General features: G+C 51.9%; 7 protein-coding genes across 7 annotated transcripts; 3 read left to right on the forward strand and 4 right to left on the reverse strand.

The window, feature by feature from the left end:
• Positions 1-379: 379 nt before the first annotated feature.
• On the forward strand, positions 380-4,099 carry P153DRAFT_366179 (glycosyltransferase family 2 protein). The gene is made up of 5 exons (XM_033667992.1): positions 380-761; positions 825-1,305; positions 1,359-1,720; positions 1,772-3,451; positions 3,502-4,099. Exons 1-5 carry the CDS (start codon positions 720-722, stop codon positions 3,637-3,639), a joined length of 2,703 nt encoding a protein of 900 aa, XP_033525004.1. The 5' UTR covers positions 380-719; the 3' UTR covers positions 3,640-4,099.
• Positions 4,100-4,199: 100 nt separating this feature from the next.
• Positions 4,200-6,447, reverse strand: P153DRAFT_338609 (uncharacterized protein; the record flags this gene model as incomplete). The annotated part of the gene is made up of 2 exons (XM_033665794.1): positions 5,545-6,447; positions 4,200-5,488 (listed from the first exon to the last, which is right to left on the reverse strand). The coding sequence occupies exons 1-2, from the start codon at positions 6,335-6,337 to the stop codon at positions 4,200-4,202; spliced, it is 2,082 nt and encodes a 693-aa protein (XP_033525005.1). The 5' UTR covers positions 6,338-6,447.
• A 237-nt stretch (positions 6,448-6,684) lies between these two features.
• On the forward strand, positions 6,685-9,550 carry P153DRAFT_338612 (uncharacterized protein; the record flags this gene model as incomplete). The annotated part of the gene is made up of 4 exons (XM_033665795.1): positions 6,685-7,027; positions 7,078-7,155; positions 7,204-7,826; positions 7,880-9,550. The coding sequence occupies exons 1-4, from the start codon at positions 6,862-6,864 to the stop codon at positions 9,548-9,550; spliced, it is 2,538 nt and encodes an 845-aa protein (XP_033525006.1). The 5' UTR covers positions 6,685-6,861.
• On the reverse strand, positions 9,482-10,758 carry P153DRAFT_314716 (class I glutamine amidotransferase-like protein). The gene is made up of 2 exons (XM_033664928.1): positions 10,499-10,758; positions 9,482-10,448 (listed from the first exon to the last, which is right to left on the reverse strand). The coding sequence occupies exons 1-2, from the start codon at positions 10,572-10,574 to the stop codon at positions 9,802-9,804; spliced, it is 723 nt and encodes a 240-aa protein (XP_033525007.1). The 5' UTR covers positions 10,575-10,758; the 3' UTR covers positions 9,482-9,801.
• Positions 10,759-12,053: 1,295 nt separating this feature from the next.
• P153DRAFT_422478 (uncharacterized protein) lies at positions 12,054-14,576 on the forward strand (the record flags this gene model as incomplete). The annotated part of the gene is made up of 8 exons (XM_033672371.1): positions 12,054-12,083; positions 12,155-12,292; positions 12,346-12,410; positions 12,463-12,856; positions 12,912-13,395; positions 13,450-13,690; positions 13,738-13,939; positions 13,986-14,576. 8 exons carry the CDS (start codon positions 12,054-12,056, stop codon positions 14,574-14,576), a joined length of 2,145 nt encoding a protein of 714 aa, XP_033525008.1.
• Positions 14,577-14,734: 158 nt separating this feature from the next.
• On the reverse strand, positions 14,735-15,988 carry P153DRAFT_338619 (alpha/beta-hydrolase; the record flags this gene model as incomplete). Its single annotated transcript, XM_033665796.1, has 3 exons — positions 15,898-15,988; positions 15,299-15,845; positions 14,735-15,259 (listed from the first exon to the last, which is right to left on the reverse strand). Exons 2-3 carry the CDS (start codon positions 15,674-15,676, stop codon positions 14,735-14,737), a joined length of 903 nt encoding a protein of 300 aa, XP_033525009.1. The 5' UTR covers positions 15,677-15,845; positions 15,898-15,988.
• A 306-nt stretch (positions 15,989-16,294) lies between these two features.
• Positions 16,295-19,466, reverse strand: P153DRAFT_338621 (uncharacterized protein; the record flags this gene model as incomplete). Its single annotated transcript, XM_033665797.1, has 3 exons — positions 16,295-16,495; positions 16,552-19,090; positions 19,165-19,466. 3 exons carry the CDS (start codon positions 19,464-19,466, stop codon positions 16,295-16,297), a joined length of 3,042 nt encoding a protein of 1,013 aa, XP_033525010.1.
• Positions 19,467-22,939: the final 3,473 nt, after the last annotated feature.

Genomic DNA, 22,939 nt, shown 5'->3' on the forward strand with positions numbered 1-22,939 from the left:
GAGATCGATCTGCGCTAGGATCTCGGTCTGCCAGTACTGGATTGGTATGGTCGGCAAGCTTGCTGACGTTGCCAGCCAGTGCGACGCCTAGCTTGACGGACCAAATACAATTCCGCCGCAAAGATGCAGACGTGTTGAAGCTGATGTGTCTACCATGCAGCGGTGAGCACACAGAAAGTCCTGGGGAATACCTGGACTGCGGCACACCCGAACGACTGCTGAGTATGTGCATGGGTGAGGCTGAGCATAAGCGTACGGTGTAGAAGTGATTAAGGTGTGTGTCTAAAATTAGGCCTGGTCAGGGTCTGCTAGTCTTGCGCCACAACTGTCGAAGACGACGTTGAAAAGGCAGAGTGGCCACGCGGTCCTTGGCCGTGTACAAAGAGTGCCCCCAAGCCGACGATCAGTATCCAGTGCAAGGTGGTGTGGGCAAATACATGTATTGACGCAGGACTGTCCACAGGCATTGCGAAACCACTTCACCAGCCAACCAGGATTGCTGTAGCGTTTCAGCCGTTTAGCGCACCTTCCCCGATTTTCCCAAGTGGCTTAGCGCCGCCGTCTCCTTCAGCTTTCAGCCCTGGACGACTTTCTCCCTCACCTTTATCAAGCGGCCACCCCAGCTGTGCGCTTGTCCTCTGCATTCCTCCACCCACCATCGACCACGCCCTTATTGATCATCGCCATCTCTAGTGCCAGCTCGCCGACCGCTGCACGTCATGGCGTACAACAACCAGAACTACGGAGACCCTCACACGGGCGTGCGTACCCTCCACCTCTGCCCTCGACCTCCTGTATCGACTGCATGCTGACTAAGCCTCCAGTATGACCGCGAGCACGAAGATGAGGTCGCCCGCTCGCTGCTCCACGAGAATGCCGCAGGCACCGCCCAGGACCCCTTCTACGGCAACCCCGATGCCGCCCGCCCCCACTCGACATACAGTCTAACAGAGACATACGCGAGCGACAGGCAGACCAACTACCCGCCACAGGGCCACGATGGCTCGGATGTCTACTCGGCCACGGGCGGCTACGACGCGGCGGCTGACTTTGGCGCACCACAACGGGCGCCATCGCCATACCAGCGCAGCGAGACCAGCTCGACAGAGGCCTGGCGCCAGCGACAGCAGCCCGGCGGCGGCGCTGCAGGCGGCCTGAAGCGTGGCCTGACGCGTAAGGTTAAGCTTGTGCAGGGCTCCGTCCTCAGTGCGGATTACCCCGTGCCCAGCGCCATCCAGAACGCCATCCAGGCAAAGTACCGCAACGACCTCGAGAGCGGCAGTGAGGAGTTTACGCACATGCGCTGTGAGTGACCCGATTTGTGATGTTCTCGCGAATGCGACGCTGACGACTGCTAGACACGGCCGCAACATGCGACCCCAACGACTTCACACTCAAGAACGGCTACAATCTGCGCCCAGCTATGTACAACCGCCACACGGAGCTACTCATTGCCGTCACATACTACAACGAAGACAAGGTTCTCACGGCCCGCACACTGCACGGTGTCATGCAGAACATCCGCGACATTGTCAACCTCAAGAAGTCCGAGTTCTGGAACAAGGGCGGTCCTGCCTGGCAGAAGATTGTCGTCTGCTTGGTCTTCGATGGTATCGACCCCTGTGACAAGGGCACTCTCGACTTGCTTGCCACTATCGGTATCTACCAGGACGGTGTCATGAAGAAGGACATTGACGGCAAAGAGACGGTTGCCCACATTGTAAGCACATCGACCATCTAATCTACCGGGACAGCTCCTGACAGCATGCAGTTCGAATACACAACCCAACTTTCCGTTACCCCCAACCAGCAGCTGATCCGCCCGCATGACGACAGCGCCAGCACGCTTCCCCCCGTCCAGATGATGTTCTGCCTGAAGCAGAAGAACACCAAGAAGATTAACTCACACAGATGGCTCTTCACTGCCATTGGCCGCATCCTGAACCCTGAAGTTTGCATTCTGCTCGATGCCGGAACCAAGCCCGGCCCGAAATCCCTTCTTGCGCTCTGGGAGGCTTTCTACAACGACAAGGATTTGGGCGGTGCCTGCGGTGAGATTCATGCTATGCTCGGTAAAGGTTGGAAAAATCTGCTCAACCCGCTCATTGCCGCACAAAATTTCGAGTACAAAATCAGTAACATTCTCGACAAGCCTCTAGAGTCGTCGTTCGGATACGTCTCTGTGTTGCCTGGTGCTTTCTCTGCCTATCGTTACCGCGCTATCATGGGCAGGCCGCTTGAGCAGTACTTCCACGGTGACCACACGCTTGCCAAGATCCTCGGAAAGAAGGGTATTGAGGGTATGAACATTTTCAAGAAGAACATGTTTTTGGCTGAAGATCGTATTCTCTGTTTCGAACTCGTCGCCAAAGCTGGCTCCAAATGGCATCTTACATACGTGAAGGCCTCCAAGGGCGAGACTGATGTACCCGAGGGTGTTGCTGAATTCATCGGTCAACGTCGTCGTTGGCTCAACGGTTCGTTCGCTGCCGGTATCTACTCGCTCTTGCACTTCGGCCGCATGTACAAGAGTGGTCACAATATCGTCCGCATGTTCTTCCTCCACATTCAGATGCTTTACACTTGGTTCAACACGATTCTCTCCTGGTTCTCTCTGGCTTCCTTTTGGCTTACCACTGCCGTCATCATGAATCTCGTCGGTTCCGAAAAGCCCGAACAACCCGATTACAGAGCCTGGCCTTTTGGAAACACCGTCACTCCCATCTTCAACACCGTCCTTCAATACATCTATCTGGCCACTCTGGTCCTGCAGTTCATTCTCGCTTTCGGTAACAGGCCAAAGGGTTCGCAATGGTCTTACTTGACCTCCTTCTTCGTCTTTGGCTTCATCCAGTTTTACATCGTTGTCCTATCCATTTATTTGGTTATTCAGGCCTTCGTTTCACCCACATCACAGAAACTCGATACCTCATCCCCGTCTGCGTTTGCCAGTTCATTCTTCGCTTCAGACGGTGTGGGTATCATCATCATCGCTCTCTCGGCTACGTATGGTCTGTACTTTGTGGCTTCGTTCATGTACCTCGACCCGTGGCACATGTTTACTTCGTTCCCTCAGTACCTCCTGGTCATGTCATCCTATGTCAACATCCTCAACGTCTACGCCTTCTCCAACTGGCATGATGTGTCTTGGGGTACCAAGGGATCTGACAAGGCTGAAGCGCTTCCATCGGCTACTACGCAGAAGGATGCGAACGGTAAACACACGGTCATTGAAGAGCCAGATCTGCCACAAGCCGATATCGACAGCCAATTCGAGGCCACCGTCAAGCGTGCTTTGGCTCCTTACGTAGCTCCGGTTGAGAAGAACGAGAAGTCACTTGAGGATTCCTACAAGTCCTTCCGTACTCATCTTTGCACGTTGTGGATTGGGTCGAACGCTCTTCTTTCGATTGGTGTTACCACAAAAGATCTGAACTCGTTCACCATTTCGGTAAGCCTACTCTACTATATACTGTGAGAACACCTGCTAACACATCACAGACTTCAGCCTCCGAGCGTACCACGCGTTTCTTCCAGGCTCTCCTATGGTCTACGGCCCTTCTTGCCATTATCCGTTTCGCCGGTTGCTGTTGGTTCCTCGGTCGTACCGGTATCTTCTTCTGCGTCAGGAAGAGGTAAACGCCAAATCACAGATACGGTTGCGATACCTCGCACCGCCCTTGCGACGGCCAATCTCAGAGCATGTTTCTCGATTTTCCCGATGTTTTTTCAATCTTGCAGGTGCTGGCGTTCTGGATATCCTCGACTCCAGCTGGCTGGTGCTGCGCAGTCTTTGTCACTTTTATCCATTGGCAAACCAAAAATATCGACTTATACCAGATGGATAACGAAACTAGCCCCTTTTGTATCATTTCATCGGCTATGTGCACATTTGAAGCACGTTGCTTGATGTAGTATTTTCATATCAATCACTTGACGGCAAACCATCTGAGCCTGGGAAATCTCGATTGCAGATCAAGGACATGTTGGTTGAGAGTCCTTTTATGAATGGGTACATGGACGCAAATCTTGCTTGTTTATCTCGGACGCTGTCCACTTTAGAATGAATCTCATTTTAGTTTTACAATCATGCTCTTTCTCTTTCCGCTTGCTGTGATGAAGGTGATCCTAACCGACGTCATACAGAGCTAGATAATGATGGTGAGTCGACGAAAATGAGATGAATCTGTTCATTCCAATTACTCGATAACAATGCACTCCCCCTCCGGTTCCCATGCCGACGCAGCAATGACCGGTATATCATTCCACAGCTCCGCAATATCCAGGGCTGCATACCGCGTCTCACTCTCTGACGTCCTGCCCAGGCCAAACACGGCACACGCAAAGCTCACCTCGCTGCTACTGCTGGACACTGTTACATGGAGATTCAGCGTGGGAATCAGTGTCCGCTGGTGGATGAGGTTTGTATTTGCATCTGGTTTGAGGATGTGTGGCTGTATCTTGATCTCCTCGGGGGTTACACCCGCAGCAGCTGACCTAAATGTAGAAAGGGAGCGGATACCGCTTGAGCCTGCGTCTGAACAGACGAGGACTCCGTCGCGGGTTTGCAGTGTGCCCTCAGGGACATCTTTCGCGGTGAGGCTTTGCGGGGTTTCATATGCGGGCAGGGCTTCGCCACGTGTTGCGCTGCGCGCTTGGATTGCGAAACCGCCTTGCACGGCTTTTATGGGGACGGGGCTTGACCCGTGGTTTGTGATGGTGTGGACGCGGACGTAGTGGTTTGGCCAGCGGGTGCAGGGTGCGACGAGGAGGGTGTGGACGGATATATCTGCGTCGACCCAGGGCGTCCATGTACACGAGAGCGTTGGTATGGATTCTATGACTTTGCCTTCGCGCCAGAGGTGCGCTTCTCCGAATTGGGGGCTCCGCGCCTTCCACGGCACGCGCCATGTGTCTCCGCCGTCTTTGCTTAGTGCAAGTGTGCTGTCGGGGGCGCTTTGCTGGATCAACGGCCCTGTGGGCACGCTGAAGCCGAAGTGTGATGAGTAGGCGTATTTGCCGTACTTGGCCTCTGTTGCTTTGAGCGGCCAGGGGCAGAATTGGCCCGCCGAGAGGAGGAAATGGTGGTTTCCTGTGTTGCAGAGGATGTGCATTGGAGGTTTGACGGGAACAGCGAGGTCGTGTTTCGTCTGGGGGAGGGGTTTTTCCTCGGCGGTCCAGAAGGGGTGCGTGGCTGGGAGGCCGAGTGCCAAGTAGGATTTTAGGGCCCAGTAGGGGGATTGCGGTGAGTTGTAGTCTTCGCTCATGTACATGTTGGGATAGGTGAAGCCGATTGTCAGAGTGCCGTCGCTGTTGAATATGTCGTGCTTGCTGCTCCACCAACGGAAGTGCCGCAGCAAAAGGCCCTTGACGACGCCCCAGTCGTTCAGGGGCGCGGGGAGTTGCACGTCAGCAAAGGCCACGGCTGACCAGAAGCCCGCGAATGCAAAACGGTACGTGAGACTGCGTCCAAACGGTATTGCCGCACCTGGGATGCCCCATCAGTAACGGACTCCTGGGAAGAAGAATGCTGTGAAATCTCACCACTTGCATCAAAGTACCGCCAAAACGACACAGCAAACTTCCTCGCCCTATTCCGAAACCTCTCGCACCGCTCTGGATCCAAGTCTTGCGCCATCTTGGCGTATACCAACTGTGAGAACTGTATAGCAAAGCTCCCCGAATAATAATCCGCCTGCCTCCCCTCATCGCCCCAAACCCCATCACTGGCCCACCCCTCACCTAGATAGAATCCCTCCAACATCTCCAGATCCTGTTCCATCGCCCCTCGAACATCTGCATACGGCACGCCACACACCCTAACAAGCGCCAGATTCGTCATAACTCGGAACCACAACCAATTCGTAGCCGGAAAGTCCTTGCCATTGATTGTCTGCAGCCACACCGTTATATCCCTCTTTGCACACTCAGTCTGTGCATGGAACATGAACTCCGGCGCGGCGAGCAGCGCATACGAAATGATCTCCATCTCCACCATGCGCTGGTCGCGCTCTACGACGGGGCCCCAGTACTCCGGGTGCTGGGGATTTGTCCCGCTTGCTAGGCCGCGGGCGTAGGGTTCCAGGAGCTCTTTTTGCTCGTCTGGCGTGGCGGTGTTGGAGTGCAAGAGCGTGCCTATGGCCCATAGTGCGCGGGCGTAGCCTTCGAGCTGGGCGGCGATGTCGTCGAAGTGGGTTCCGGTGGATAGGGGGAGCTTTATGCGCGCGCCGTAGGGGGATTGATAGAGTTTTAGGGCGCGGAGGAGGGCGATGCAGGATATTTTTAGGTCTTGGTGGGTGAGGAAGGAGTTGTTGGAGAAGCCTTGTAGAGGGGGCATTTTTTCGGTTGCTCTTGGAGTAAGGTTGAGGGGCAACCGTCGTTCAGATGAGAGTTCCAACGCAGAGTCGTTGATGTGTGATAAGACTAGATGTTGATGTTTTTTGGTTGGCCTGAAATCTCGCAATTAAGAACTTCTCGTGTTTTTAGTATCTTGAAAATATGAAGGCCCGCAGACTACTGTATTCTCTTTCATGCGTTTCAGAGAAAATGCATTAGATCTGATCATATTGAACGCGCCAATTGATATTGCCGTGTAATAAATGACATCCCACATGCTATCACCACTCAAGCCACCTTTTTGGAAGTGCATCCGCCGCCCTCGATGGGGCATTGCTGTCAACAATTCTCCGCAAAAACCGCATAGTTTCATTGATGGAGACGGAAGATCTTCCAAGACGGTTGGTCGATCCGAGTTGCTGCGGGGTTTTACGAACTCTGGGGGTTTCGTGAAATACTCCGCTGCCCGCGCTTGCAGCTCCACATTCCTCCACAATTCTTCGTCACCAACGCCTCGAGAATGTGATGTCGGCTGGTTGGTCAAATCTTTCCGTGAGCAATGGAAGTCTCGCAGGCGATGTTGATGGTCCTGTCAGCACCGGCGAGGAGGGTCCAGCCTGCGCATCTTGCAAGAAGCGGAAACTGCGCTGCTCGAGAGAAGCGCCTACGTGCTCGCATTGTCTGAGACTTTGTGAGTATGATGATCGATATTTGTGCTGTACTTTCTGATGTAAAGTATAGTAACGGCGTGTGTGTACACGGCCAAACAGAAGCCAGGGCTGAAACCTGGGGCCGTTGACGCGTTGACGCGTCGCGTATGTAAATACCAGCCACCACCATACTAGTGATCGAAGTTAATCTTGGCAGCATTCTTGGAGCGAATACTTTTGGACGATGCTGGAAATATTCGCTCACAATTCAGTGATGAGAACCAAATCGGTCGCAGTACCTTCCCCGTTGACATTGCCACGGCTGGGGAAGTCGCAGTCCAGATCGACCATACAACTCCCCATGTTGAAGCTTCTTCCCACAATCACCAAAGAAACGACACGATAAGAAAAGACTCTGCGGATGAAGCACATAATAAATCTACATCTAATGTTTTAAAACGCAAGTTCGACCATTCGCTCATGGACAGCTGGCTGTATGAAACCGACGATATCGACACTGCGCAACATTTACCACCTCACTCCCTTCTGCTGAAGGTTGTTGACTTTTATTGTGGCTCTTTCCACCACTGGATTCCCTATATCCACAAGCAAAGGTTACAAACGCGCGTTCGCGAAGGATTTCATCATCCAGGATTAACTCTTTTCCTACACGCCTTGGTCACTGTGTCGTTGCGACATATGGACCCTGGTGCCTTATTTCTAGACGACGATCAGATTCGGCAACAGACTAGGCTTTCCCGCCTGATTGTGGAAACACAGGCAATGAAAAGCGTGTCCGTGGAGAGTCTACAAGCATTGATATTTCTTGTCTTCGATCATGTAAGTCGGGAGATTCGCTGTTTGTCACCTCTAGGCTTGGCTGACAAGAGTAGCTCAACGACGGCCACCCCGAGAAAGCATGGCCGATTATTGGATCGCTGACCAGAACCATCGACTACCTCCAACTCACTATTGAGCCCTCAGCATCAAGTTCCGGTGCGCTCATGAAGCCTGTACGTTTGGTACAGCCCTCTGAAGACTGGACAGAGCTTGAAGAGCGTCGGCGGTTGTTCTGGATCATCTTCCTACTTGACCGATTCTGCTCGGTATCCACTGGCTGGAACACCAGTCTTACATCTGATGATGTTCATAGAAGACTGCCAGCAGATGGGGGCTACTTCACCCGTGAAGAACCTGTTACTACGCCGTATTTTGGTATCTGGGACAAGGCAGCCGCTAGAATTGGACGATCTCTGGCACATGTACCTACGCAATACAACGAAGACGATACATCTGTTGAACAACCGTCAGGGTCAAGCCCTAACTCGGCTAACAGCTACATCGATGCCTCCAAGTTGGGAGCATTTGCGTATTGTGTTGAGGCAACGGAATCTCTGAGCCAAGTGACGACATTTTTCCTGCAACAACAAATGAATTGGCATGATAAGGAGCATGCCATTAGTTGGCTGACCCGCTTCAAGGAGTTGGACCTAAGGCTCGTACATTGGAAGCTATTCCTGCCGCCTCGATGGAAGGACTCCAACATTTCCTTGGACCGAACCATCGTAGACATGGATCCAAACCTGACACTGGCTCATCTTACCCACAATACGTCCATGATATTACTCCATCATCCTATAGCTCATCCTCCATCAAACTGGAACAACATAGTTGCTTTACCAAAGGAATGTAGTGCTCAGACCTGCGAGCTTGCAGCTATCGAGACGTCGAACATCGTCGATAAGTTTCTTGCACATACATCAATCCCATTTGTTAACGTGCAGTTTTCATTCTGCACATTTGTTGCCGCAAAAGCCTTGCTATACGAGCACCAAGCCTCTCAGCAAACACTTCGTCCCGAATTTCATCGCCTCACTAAAGACCTATGGGAAATGTCAGCTCGATGGAGTGGGAAAATTCGGAGCCCTGATAAGCCAGCTCAAGGATCAGAGACTAATCAAGCAGGAGTCTACGCACGCCATCTTGAGTGTCTTCACGAAGAAGGTCAACGGAATTCCCATTTCAGATTCGACTTCTACGATCACTCATGCACATCACGTAGGTCCAACGAGCAGTTCAGTCCAACACAGATCCGTACGCCACATCAGCGCTCTGGGAGCTTTACTAAACCACCACACTTCCCTGCAACTCATGCGCGCCAGAAAAGTTTCAACAGCCCTCGATGTGCGCCCAATCTGAGGAGAACCCCTTCCAGCACCGCACCGTACACAAGGGCAATGGATTCATCACCTCGGCATTCACAGCATCAAGCCCAGGTTCATAGCGCTCAGTATGTGTCGCCCAACGGGATACCTTTGTCATATGCGACGCCGTATTCATCAGCTGTATCTCCAGGCCCTGATACCGTTCGTATACCCGACCTGTCGGATCACCAATTTCAGGCAAGCAACGGGATGATAAACAATGTCCCAAATGTGCAGGATCAATCACTGCTCAACCTTTCAGACGCATTCACCAACTCGCACTTTTTGGATATGGATCGAGTTATCACTTTCGAGGACGCAAATTTCTTACTACCTGGCGACGCATTCAGATGGCAGTGAGATCTCTTGTGATGGAAAGTATGTCGTATTTCACCATGCAGGTTCATAGCTTATCATTTAAGATTTAGGCATAGGTGGCTGGAACAGGCCAGATGAAAACCCAGGGTCTGACGACCACACTGCAGTTTTAGCTAAAAATACCCTCTTGTATCTCACTGCAACTATCGTCAGAATCATGGTAGAAGAAGATATCGATCTAGCCTTTGGTGTCTTCACATTTGCCACCGTCTATGTTCATCAAGCTCAATTATTTACAATGCATCGAAAGCCTTGACCGCCTCCTCGGCCGTCTTATGCGCACTGGCAGGATTTGCTCCAGTCACGACGCGTCCATCCGTGATTGCGAAGCTATCCCAAGGACCTGGTGGGCTAATATACTGTGCACCAGCATCCGCTGCACTAGCTTCGATAGTGGGTCTGTTCCAGCTCTTGATTGTGTCAAGTACGCCTTCCTCCTCCTCACCCCGAGTGGTGAAGCCAGTCACGCGCTTACCGGAGATGATAGGCTTCTTGGTCTCGGGGTCCAGGACACCGGGGAAAATAGCTCCTCCATGGCAGACGGCGGACAAGATGCCGGTGTTTTTGGCATAGATGTCAGCTGCGAGAGATTGCAGACCCGTAGCCTCAGGGTAGTCGATGAGAGATGCGTGACCAGCTGAAGCAAAGAAGAGACCGTAGTCTTTCGAGCTGATATCAGATGGTTTGAGGAGTTTGTCGAGCTTAGTGCGGAACTCGCTGCTGTGGTCTTCGTAGACTTTGCGGTCTTCCTCCGGAAGCCAGTCTTTCTGCTGGCTCAGCCAGTCTGGCTGGTATGTGCCGGTCTCTGAGACGAGATCGACATCGAATCCAGCGGCTTTGAAGACGTTGAAGGGGTGGAGAGCTTCGGTAATGAACAATCCTGCATATTGGTTAGAGTTTATCTTGCATTGGTGGTTGTGGGAAGCATACCAGTTTCCTTTCCCTCGGGATACAGGGGGGCATGCGCCGATGTGATGGCAATGAGAGCTTTGCGTGGAGGTGCCATTTTAATTTGAACGTTTGTCCGCGGAGCGAAATGATCTTGATGAAATTCCGTACGATTGGGTCAATGAGGGGTATCTTAAGTATGTACGTCGATCTTCCCTTCATTGAGTCAATGCGATGTGTGACGTCATCGGACCTCTTTCGGGGGTATGTTTTCAGCAGTAGACCAATTCCATAGAATTCGGGCTCTTGGAAAATAGGCTAGTATCGTATATGTGAGGCTCGACATAAATAGTAACGTAACAGAGGCTAACGGCCCGAATTAGACCAAGTTTATCTCGCAAACAACAACAGACCTAGCCAATTAACAAGACTCTGATAATCTTCGATAGTGTTGATCACGTTAGAACTATCCTAAACAGCACAATGTCCACGATGAAGGAATATCTTTGCATCAGATTCTACTGTCACCGTGATCTTGAGCCAAGATAAGTACCCGGTGGGAGTTAGTCTCTCTCAAGGCAGGAAGGGCGAGCAAAACCCGGCGTGAATTCTGTAGTTTACATGTGAGATAAAAGTAGTAGTTTGATGAAGCACATTGTATCCAGGTTTCATAGACTGATGAACTGTCGTGGTGTCACATCCTCAGCCATTCACTATACATAATCATCTAAATCGTAACCAACGAGAAGAGCAAGACATAGAGTGAGTAGTTTAAGATAAGAAAGCATGCAGCAACCGAGTCAGAGCATGACCAGCAAAGTCACGTTTTACCACGATCCGGACTTGCCGGAAGATATGAGATGTATTTGGAACAAGGAAACTTTGCCAAACTTCTTACTACAGACGTGTTGGAGGAAGAGGAGATGATTGCTAAGTAGAAACCAGAACAGACAGCACCTAGAGAGTTTCTTGCCGATGAATATGCCAATGAAAATAAATCACAGTTTGCATACTGAAGCCGACTCTCAGACTCGCTTATGATCGGTGATGTCATTGGGGTTCTGCATTCGACAACGATTTTCCTTCCCCAATTCTTTGCTCATCTGCTGATTCCACTGCTGTTGAAAATAAAGCTTCTACGACACAACGTACGAGGTGTTTCGTTTTGTTTTTGTGCGACTAAACAAGACCCAATGACTGCGTTCACCTTCAGCATATGTACTTCAGAGCTGACAATCGCAATATTTGTTGAACACGTAAAGGTGATCGATCGCTTCTGCACCATGACATTCATAGATCCTTTTCATTTCAAAAGTTTTGGTTGTCTATCTCGTCAATCTTTAATATTAGTATTTCCGGAACCTCGAAATTTATAACCGGAAGAATTGACATGCATCGCATACGCGGGGAATCAGCTCATCAGGGTTGTTCCTTCGGTGACTTTTACCCCGGAACACGGGTGCCCCATAGAGTGTCTCGAATTATGAGAGCAAACGCTGTCCTAGTGTGAAGTACAAAGCTTCTTTACATACACCGCGAGGAACATCAAGACCAAATACGACACTAGACCCAGTCTTAGTGTTGTAAGATAGTCAATATGCGTCTCTCGTTCGCAAGTGCGTATTGTGTACTCACAGCACCCCACCTAGTGCAAGGGAAAATCGATAGGTATCTCAAGTCTTTGCCCGTATCATCAAGTTCATTTCTGACGTTGGAAGGCAACACGTCGTTTCGCAATTCAACATCATCCGCACGAACCTCATTGACAATGAGACGACACCACTCCAAGTCGGCAATGGCAATTTCGCCTTCAATGTCGATAACACAGGCATGCAGGTACTACAATGTGTTTTTAGGTCCCCAGCACATCTCTGATAGTTCTTCCGTAGACGTTTTTGCCTTTCAACACCATGTCAAGTTGGGCGTGGCATAACGATTCACTGCCAGCAAACGGGTACGAACAGAACGTGTGATTGTTGAAGTTCAACATCTAATCTCAAATATAGCGAACTAATATCCGACTACATTGGGTTGCCGCGCGATACATACGGCCGGGAAGTCTTCTATCCATTTCCAGACCCCAAACTCAAGGAGGCAACGCAATGGCTGATTGGGAATCCAAATCGCGTCAACCTTGGCCGTATTGGGCTACGATACAAGGGCGCTACGATCAAACAGTCCTCAATTACTGATCCTAACCAAAAATTGGATTTGTGGAGTGGGACCATCACATCAACGTTCAAGATTGATGGGAAGGAAGTTCACGTTGTGACACAGGGTGACTTCGACACTGATGCTGTCGCTTTTAAAATTGATTCCGACCTCGTCAAGAGTGGTGATTTGCAAGTCGAGATGGACTTTCCATACCCGCCGATTCACTCTACCAAATACAAGTACGAGGTCAGTGCATCATCTTACTAGTCAGATCTTCCTGATTGTTTAATCTTGAACATAGGTTTTCGCTGGTGTATATGACTTTCCAACAAACCATACTACTTTGCTCGTTCAGGATGGAACAAATAATACCTCTGCACACATCCAGCATACCATGCAGGAACTGAGCTACTTTACAAATCTCAGGTGGTCCCACGACAGTCCGTTAGAGCTTTCCAGGAACGAGCCAGCAAACTCAACGGCAATCACCTCACACAGATACACCCTCAGCTCGACCTCCAACTCCTCAGCAATAGAATTCACCACTGAGTTCTCGCCGGATGAACGTGTTGCGAGCTTTCCTGCGAAGATCCAGGAAACGAACTCTAGAGCTTGGAACGAGTACTGGGAACAAGGCGGCTTTGTAGACCTGACTGCTTCTTCTAATCCCAATGCAACTGAGCTCCAGCGACGTATCATAACGTCTCAGTACCATGTACGCGTCAACAGTGCAGGCCAAGGACAAATACCGCAAGAGAGTGGGCTTATGAATAACGGGTGGTATGGTAAGTTTTGTTCATAGCATATATTCTCATGGGGTAGAAACTGACATTGGTCAGGCAAGTTCCACATGGAGATGGTCATTTGGCACGCTGCGCATTTCGCGGTATGGGGGAGGCAAGAACACTTCGACAACATCTTCCCAGGAATCTACGAAAGGCTTCTGCCTTCATCTCTAGCTCGCGCTAGTGCAATGGGCTGGAAGGGGGCCAGATGGCCGAAGATGACAGAGCTCAACACCGGCTTCAGCTCACCGGGCGCGGTCAATGCCGTTCTCATGTGGCAGCAACCCCATCCGATGTAAGAAACTTCCCAAAAGAAGTTCAGGGAGATTTCTAATATCCCAGGTATCTCGCCCAATTGGCATATCAAGCCAACCCGACCAGGGAGACACTGCAACGCTGGGACAAAGTTGTGACTGCCACCGCCGATTACATGGCATCCTACCCCGGACTGAATGCAACAACAGGTAAATACGACCTAGGACCACCAGCATACGGCGTAACGGAAAACACTCCTCCCAACTCCACTCGAAACCTAGCTTACGAAGTACGTCTCCACCCTCTATCCATTACTTCGCTCTAACATCACCAAGCTAGCATACTGGCGCTACGGCCTCGACACGGCCATAGACTGGAAGCGTAAACTCAACCAGTCCATTCCCTCAGCGTGGGAACACGTTGCCTCCAACCTCGCCCTTCCCCCTCAGATCAACGGTCTGTACGCCGTCTACGACGGCCTAAACAGCACCTGGTGGTCGGACCCCGAACTCACCAGTGACCCCCGTAGCCTCATCATGCTACAGGGCATACTACCCGACACGCCGGCCGTGGACCCCGAAGTCGCGCGCCGCACCGCAGACAAAGTGTGGGAGATCTGGGGTGACGCTCAGATCCGCGGGTGGGGTCGTCCTGTCCTCGCTATAAATAGTGCACGGATTGGGAATCCCGAGCGGGCTATTTATCATCTCACTGCGTTTGATTATTGGAAGTTTGACGATGCGGGGTTTGCGATTCGAGGCGGGGATGGGGGCACGCCGCCGCCGTTTATGCCGGGGAATGCGGGGTTTTTGCTGGCGGTTGCGTATTGCGTGATGGGGTGGAAGGGCTTCGAGGGTGATGCGCCGGGGTTTCCGAAGGATGGGAGTTGGGACGTTAGGCATGAGGGACTGGTGAAGAGCTTGTGAACGGTTGGCTTCACATGTGGGTTCGATAGTAATGGTTGATTGACTAGTCGAAGGTTGTAGGGTTATAAATAGACTGCATCTATCGTCTCCGAAACCCAGGAGGTCTCTACATCTCTCCAATTGTCCTCATCATCTCGTTCGTCACTGTCCTCTACCTTTTACTTCTTCAGCCCCTCGCAATTCCCCAAGAACTTGGATAGCAATCCCTCGAACAACTCTGGTGATTCCCAGAACGGTGCGTGACCCAAGCCTTCTAAGCGCATACACTCACCTCCCCACAACCTCTTCCACTTGATCCCCTCAAGATACTCCAAGTTGACATACGGTTCCTCTCCGCCATTCACCACTGCAGTGAGCACATCTTCCGTTTCCATGAGCTTGCGTTGATCAGCCGACCGCCCATATTCACCGTCGCCCTGCTCCGCAGCAAACCTCTTCCACATCATCATGCGACTCCGCCCATCAGTGCGCTTCGCATCGACTTCCATCCACGGCTCAAACAACTCCTCTTTCCCCCGAGGCGCACTCTCCCTCGCAAACGCGCCCGCCTCCTCGTCCGTCCAGTCCACCTTCGCCGCGACTCCCAGATGCGCGTCCTGGAACTTGAAACCCCTACCGATCTCTTCTTTTCCACGCGCCGGCGGCGTGCCGATGATCATCAATCCGCTCACTTCCACAGCGCTCTGGGTCCGAGGAAGCTCAGACGGCGATGACACTTCGACCGCGGAATCATATCCAGCCGCAGACGAAGAAAGTAATCCCACCATCTCAATACCTACATGTCCGCCCAAACTCCATCCGACGATTACCACGCGCTCGATGTTCAGATGCTGCAATACTTGTACTGCTAGCTCTGCGTAGCCTCGCATGCAATACGTTGTCTCGGGGTCCGGCGCGTTGGAACTAGCCCCGTGACCTGGTAGGTCGAATGCTACGACGCGGTACTTTTGCGTGATGTGGGGCGAGTCGAAGATGTGGCGCCATATTTTGGACGAGGAGGAGTTTCCGTGCAGGAGTAGGAGGGTGGGGGTGGATGTTTTGAGGGCCGTGTCGGTTACGCTTATTAGGCCGTGGGGGGTGTCGAGGGTGAAAGACGACATTATGGTTGAGTTCTTTCTGCTTCGAGGACGTCTTTTTCTTCTGTGGAGTTTGGGCTATCTAGTGAAGTTGATGCAGTGTTGTAATGTTTTGTGGGCTCGTTGATAGGATTATAAGGTGATTCTGTCGATTCGTAGGATGTGAGTTTGGAAGCACTAGAAATAAGCAGGCCTAAGGCTTAGCAAGAAGACGTTGCGGTATCGCGACTATCTGGTGTACCTACCTTCCAAGAATTTCGGAAGCTGCAGCCGCGATGTAGTCGCACCTGGCCAACGACACGTCAACGTCAAACGTTGAAACAGAAGATCATGTCACACACGTGTATACAGAGTACTTGAAGGTCATGCAACAAGACGTAAGCTTGACGTCGAACGTACGGCGTAAGCAGGGAATGCGAGATCTGCATCACCGTTCCTGCATGGATGTTGGTGGGGCGCCTACGGGACTGACGGATGCCACCAAACATATTTCAAGGTGGAGCGCGCATGTGAATACTCAGGTGATATGCATAAGCAAGAACAGTCGAATCACTTGAGATAATCAGATGAAGTGATATTTCAGATCAACACATGAACTCAGTAGATAAACGAATTGATCATGAAGGACATGATAATATGATCCTACTTTTTGTCGCTCTCCTTCTCTTCCGTCTCCTCGTCTTCCTCGTCTTCATCCTCTTCTTCTTCTTCTTCTTCTTCGTCGTCGTCCTCGCCCTCCTCGTCTTCTTCTTGCTCTTCGTCATCCTCGTCATCGTCTGCATCCTCATCTTCATCGTCGTCTTCAGCATCCGAGACCTCTTCTCCCAATTCCTTGAGCCGTTTCTGTTATCGGTCAGCTGATGAACTTTGTCAAGACCTCAATTACGGAATGAGCTCACCTTGTCCTTGCTCCTCTTCTCCTCCATATCACTGAGCAACACAAACAAATCGTCAAGCTCAGTCTGCTTCTCCTGCTCGCTCTCCTGAGCCTTGCGCAACTTGTCATGCAAGTCTTTGATCTCCTTGACCTTGGCATCTCTAGCGCTAGCCTCGGACTTTCTCAGCTTCTCCTCAGATTCTTTGGCTTTCCATATCTGATCTTGCGCCTTGGTTTTCAGATCTTGGTTCTCTGCTTTGAGCTTGTCCACAGCAGACTGATTTTCAGAGTGTAGTCTGTCAATGGTGGAGTGAAGCGTGTCCCGCTCTTCTTCGAGCAATTGAATCTGTGCTTCCTGCTCTTGTGCCTGAGCTTCTGAGTCATGCAGCTTTCCGGTGATCGTGGCGATGTCGTCTCGTGCTTTTTGTTGAGTTTGCTCGAGGTTGCGGATGATTTCGAGGGACTCTTGGCGAGTCTTCTCCGAGATGCTCAATCGACGCTCGAGTTCCGCAAGGTGATTGTTTGCGTTGCGCAGCTTCTCATCGTACTCCTGCTTGACGGTAGTGACCGCGGTTGTTCTGTCCTTCGTCGCCTGTTGCAGCCTGTTATTTAGTGCCACGATCTGAAGACTGCCCTTGTTCTCTAGCTCCAACACTGCTTGCTTGTGATCGCGCTCTTTGTTCGTGACTTCCTTGGCGTATTCCGCATGAAGCTTATCGTTGATTCGCTTGAGTGCGTTATGCTGTTCATTGGCCGATTGCTGTGTCTTCCGATGTTCTGCTTGTTCCTGGTCGAGCTTTTGCTCTAAAGCCATAAGGTGTGACTTCAGCTCCTGGATAGCTCGTTCTTTCTCGTCACTTTGTCCTCGCAATGCATCAACGACATCGCGATCAACACCATCATGTGACTGGTGTTGCTCGATGTTCGGATTGCGGTCAATTGCGCGAGACAACCTGCTGAAGTTGTCTTTCAGAAAGTCTACAAATCCTTCTTCTAGAAAGACCTCGGGTAGGCTCCCTCCTCCCCCGCCGTTGCGAGGTAACACTTCGAAGTCGCGCACAAGGGGATGGTGTCGTAATTCTGTGATGGCGTTCAGGTACTTCTCACGACCGAGCTTTGAGATGAGTACAGGTTGCAAGTCGCGCCGCGGCACTGGCGAGTCTTTTGTCGAGAACTCATAGATGATGCCCAGTAGAGCCGCGCAAAGACCCCGAGTAACGACTTTATCGTCGCCGGGAGTCAGTGCGGCTTGCACTAGACTCTGCAAACTGCTTGCCTCGCCAAGGAAATCATTCACCGCAGCAGCGTCTTCGAATAACCATCCAGATAGAAGCATGAGATATGCGATGGATATCCGCTCATCCTCACCGAGCTGTAGGCTTGCGATCAAGTTCGCGGTTAATGTCTGAATGCATGTCACGACTTCCTCCCCACTCTCTGCATCGCCTTCTTTGACCTGCATCAATGTGTGTTTTGCCTGGAGATCGTCGAAGATGAGGTGGAATATCATAGTAGCTGCGAACCAGGTTGTATAGGGGTCACTGGACTGAGAGGCTTGCGGCCCCGCCATGAGAATAGATAAAGCATTTGCTGTTTCGTCACCCTCTTCATGGCCACCAACTGCTCGGTTGAGAAAGTGTTCTCGGACTAGCATGTGGTTGTAGAAATAGGCTTTGATGCAGTCGCAAGCTGCAGTGCGCACATCGAACATATCGTTGGGTGCAGGGGTGAGAACCAAATTTAGCAGTGCCTCGATGACATACACAGTTGCAACGCTCTTTGGAGAGGACACGCCATTTGTAGCTGGTTCTACCATAGGGCGTACTTGCTCCTGAGCGAAGCCTTCTTGCAGTCTAGTGTTTCCTCTGATCATGTCGGCGCAAGTATTCAGAGCTTCAATCTTGATAGGCATGGCTGTTGCGGGGTCAAACGCGATGCTAAGCAGTTGTCGGACGAGCCCGTGTTTCTGAAAAGCATCCTGGTTCTGTAGAGTGCCTACGGCCCCTTTGACGAGAAACATACGCATGATTGCTAGCAGACCCCATATATTCTTGTCACTCTGTGGACTGACCCAGTCGTCCTCTTCCTCAGGACCAGCACGCGACTTCTTTTGCTTCTTCGCACCTGGCAATAGGGCCGCCAACCTAGCGCCGTTGCCCATCTCTCGAAAGTTTGTCTGGTTCGATGCGTTGAAACGTACAAGACTGGCGAGAAGCTTCAGACAGTCCTGTACGACTATGGCGCCTTGGGTGAGGCCACCGTCGGCCTGGATCATGTTGAATATTTTCGTGAAAGCATCCTCGAAGACAAAAAGCTTCTGCAGATCGGACGAGGATCGGGCGAGGTCGGTGAGCACAACGAGGCTTTCATTGCGGACAGCCTCCCTGGGGTCGTCCAGCATTGCTACCAGCCGCGAAGTGCCCAGAGGTGCTATGAGGATGCATTCTTGCGTTCGTTCTGGTCGTGCGAGGGCAATAGCGCGGATCAGTTGCAGCGAGTATAGGCGCGAGTAGAAGTTGGGGGTTTCGAGCAGGTCGAGGAGTAGGGTAATGTTATCTTGCCTCTATCATAAGCTCAGCACTAGCAGTTGCGTGTGGGCAAGGCGCGTACCTGGGTGAACTCGTCTGCCAGCCACAGGGCAATCTCATCGGATGCTTCTGGACTGTTCTCAGCCGGGTGGAAGAGCATAATCAGTGTCTCCAGCACCACCTTGAGCGTGTCGACATCGTCGCCATCTTTGGTCAGAGACGCAATGAGCCCACGCAGAGCTCCCGACGCAACAGAGGCGGGGTATTCTTTTGCAAAGCTTCGAAGGCCAAGAATGGCAGCCCGGCGGTCTTCGAGGAGCGTCGCACTGGCAAGTCGGCTGCTCAGCGTACTAATGGTGTCCGTGGCCGTCTGCTTGGGCGGCGCCTGGGCCTCGAGTACTCGGAGCATCTTGGAAGGCGTTGGCTACACTTGCATAGTGGGGAGTCGAGTTCACGTGCAGTGGGTGGGTGGTGGGCGGATGGAAGAGCGAATGCAGGTTCACGTGAGACTCTCAGAAGCAATTCATAGGCAACTGCCGTGTGGAGATGTTGCAACGGTGAATCGTGGTCTCTCACAAAATGCGGCTCCCAGACCCTGGTCGACACGTCGGCTGAAGCCCGGCTCCCCGGTCTTGGCGCGGATTCCCAGCGCGTTTCTTGTCGCAAAGCTCTCTCTCCGTCTCACCAACCTCACCTCACTCTTGCACATTGCGCTGCACCAGGTCACAGGGCGCCGTGATATATCTCTACACCTCAAGTAGTCGCCATTCCTTTGGTCGACTATCGCGCCAGCCTAATCGAGGCGACGCTCAGTTTCATTTATTCGCCTCCAGGCTTCCTTTTCGCTTTGTCTGCGCTCATCGACGTAGCGTCGAGAAAGCCATCTCCCAACTTTGTATAGTGTCGCAAATATACTATCAGAAACTCTCTAGTTCTAGTGTACGCGCTCTCGCTTCTTCAGTGCTGCTCTACTACCGCTTCGAATCACCAGCATCATCTCATACCCTCCGCAGCCGTAAACAGCGCGCCATCGCACGCCAACTGCAGCCATGGGTGTCCCCGCCATGTTTCGCTGGCTCAGCCAGAAATACCCCAAGATTGTGTCCACGGTCGCAGAAGACACGCCAAAGAAGGTCGGTGATCAGGTTATCCCAGTAGACCGTACTAAGCCCAACCCCAACGGCGAGGAATTCGACAACCTCTACCTCGACATGAATGGAATTGTTCACCCGTGTTCGCATCCCGAAGATAAGCCCGCGCCCAAGACAGAGGCTGACATGATGATGGCCATCTTCGACTACACTGATCGCGTCGTTGGCATGGTCCGACCTCGCAAGCTGTTATACATGGCAGTCGATGGCGTCGCGCCTCGTGCCAAGATGAACCAACAGCGTTCGCGTCGTTTCCGCTCTGCCAGGGAGGCTCAGGAGAAAGACGAGGAACGCGCTGAGTTTGTCAAGTTGCTCAACTCCCAAAAGGCCAGTCGCGGCGAGGACATCAATAGCATAGAAGAGGTCGTCGAAAAGACCTGGGACTCCAACGCCATCACCCCCGGCACACCCTTCATGCACATGCTTGCCGAGAGTCTCCAGTATTGGTGTGCGTATAAGTTCACTACTGATCCATCGTGGAAGGATATGAAAGTCATCATTTCGGATGCTTCAGTACCCGGTGAAGGCGAGCACAAGATCATGAACTTTGTGCGTTCGCAGCGCGCTATGCCTACACATGATCCCAACACTTCGCATGTTATTTATGGATTGGATGCTGATTTGATCATGTTGAGTCTGGCAACCCATGAACCTCATTTCCGTGTTCTTAGAGAAGACGTCTTCTATGACTCTGGTAAGACCAAAACGTGCGAGCGTTGTGGACGTAAAGGACACATTCGTGCCAATTGTGAATTTCCCGACGACGGGAAGAAACTCACCGAGGAGGAGGCTGATGAAGATTGGGCCACTTCTGAACATCAACTCAAGCCGTACATTTGGCTACACACCGGAATTCTGCGAGAATACCTCGCAGTAGAGATGGACAATCCCAAGCGCAAGTTCAAGTATGATCTAGAGCGCTCTCTGGATGACTGGGTGTTCATGTGTTTCTTCGTCGGAAACGATTTCCTTCCTCATCTGCCTAGCTTGGAGATTCGCGACCAAGGTATCGACTTACTCATCAGCATCTGGCGCGATCTCGCGGCTGAGATGGATGACTACGTAACGAAAGACGGTTACCCAGATATGCGCCGTGTGCAGCAGATTCTCACTGCATTGGCTGGGAAAGAGGCCGATATTTTCAAAAAGCGAAAAGAGGTCTCTGATCGTCAGGCTGCGAACCGCGCCCGCCGCGAAGCACAGAATTCTGGTAGACGTGGTGGACGAGGTGGTGGGCGAGGGGGCTACAATGATGCTGCTGCACCCCCGCCCAAGCGTGTGAAGGAGGATACCAGTACTTATCTTAACTCTGGTGTTATGTTCTTCGCTCCTCAAGACGCGCAATCAAACACAGTGCGCGATGCACACAAGGACGTTCTCCACAACCGAGACACGCAAACGAACAAGAGTGCTGCTGCTCGTCTGAAGGAACTGATGAAGGCCAAAGCGGATGGGACCGCGGTTCCCGATACAGAGATGACACAAGACCCCGAACCAGCGTCTGGTGCTGATACCCCTGTTCAACTAGGAAAACGTAAGGTTGATGAGATAGAGGATGCTGACAACGGTACACCTGGTCGAAACACTCCCGTTGTGCCTGAATCGTCGTCCGAGAAGCCCAAATTGAACGAGGATGGCACTCCTGCAGATACTGTCATGCTCTGGGAGCCCGGCTACGAAGAGCGGTACTACGCGCAAAAGTTTCACGTCGACCCCAATGACGTTAAATTCCGCAACACAGTTGCGCGCCAGTATGCCGAAGGTCTTTGTTGGGTTCTTGCCTACTATATGCAAGGCTGCCCATCTTGGACCTGGTATTTCCCCCACCACTACGCCCCCTTCGCTGCGGACTTCGTAGGTTTGGAGGATATGGAACCTCGTGATCTCTTTGAGAAGGGGAAACCATTCCATCCATACGAGCAACTCATGGGTGTCATGCCTGCGGCCTCGAACCACACTATTCCAGAGCCATTCCGGGAGCTCATGTCAGATCCCAACAGTCCAATTGTCGACTTCTACCCTGAAGACTTCCTCATCGACTTGAACGGCAAGAAGTTCGCCTGGCAGGGTGTCGCTGTCCTACCATTCATTGACGAGAAGCGACTACTCGAGGCCATGGCGACGAAATACCCGGAACTCTCTGAGGACGAGCAGAAGCGAAACGAATTTGGCAAGGAGACTCTGATGTTCTCGCAAGAGGGCGGGATGTTTGAGGATGTCAACTTGGCACTGTACCGCAAGGGTGTGCAGAAGCACGAAATCGATCCCGAGAAAAGCCGTGCACTACACGGTCACATCGAGCCACACGATATGTTTGTGCTAGATAGTCAACTAGTCCCGCCGTTCGATGTGGACGGCGACACCGACTTCGAGATCGTGCAAGACGGCTCAATGAGGTATGTTGCTCCTGTCAATATCCTGTATCGTTAACTAACATTGTCTTAGGGTTTACTACGAAATGCCGCCTGTCAGCTCCGACCAAGCCCACCGCTCCGTCCTCCTCAAAGGCGTAAAGCTCAACACTCCCGCCCTCAACGCTGGTGATGCTGCCGCCGTACGTCGCAATCAAGATCGTGGTGGCCAACGTGGCGGATACCGTGGACGTGGCGGCGGAGGTGGTGGACGAGGAGGATACAACGACAACCGTGGCGACTTCCAGAATGGCGGTGGACGAGGAGGCTACTCGAACGGCCGTGGCGGATACAACGACAACCGGGGCGGGTATAACAAC

The sequence above is a fragment of the Dothidotthia symphoricarpi genome, assembly GCF_010015815.1.
Source record: "Dothidotthia symphoricarpi CBS 119687 unplaced genomic scaffold P153scaffold_8, whole genome shotgun sequence".
Taxonomy (NCBI): domain Eukaryota; kingdom Fungi; phylum Ascomycota; class Dothideomycetes; order Pleosporales; family Dothidotthiaceae; genus Dothidotthia; species Dothidotthia symphoricarpi.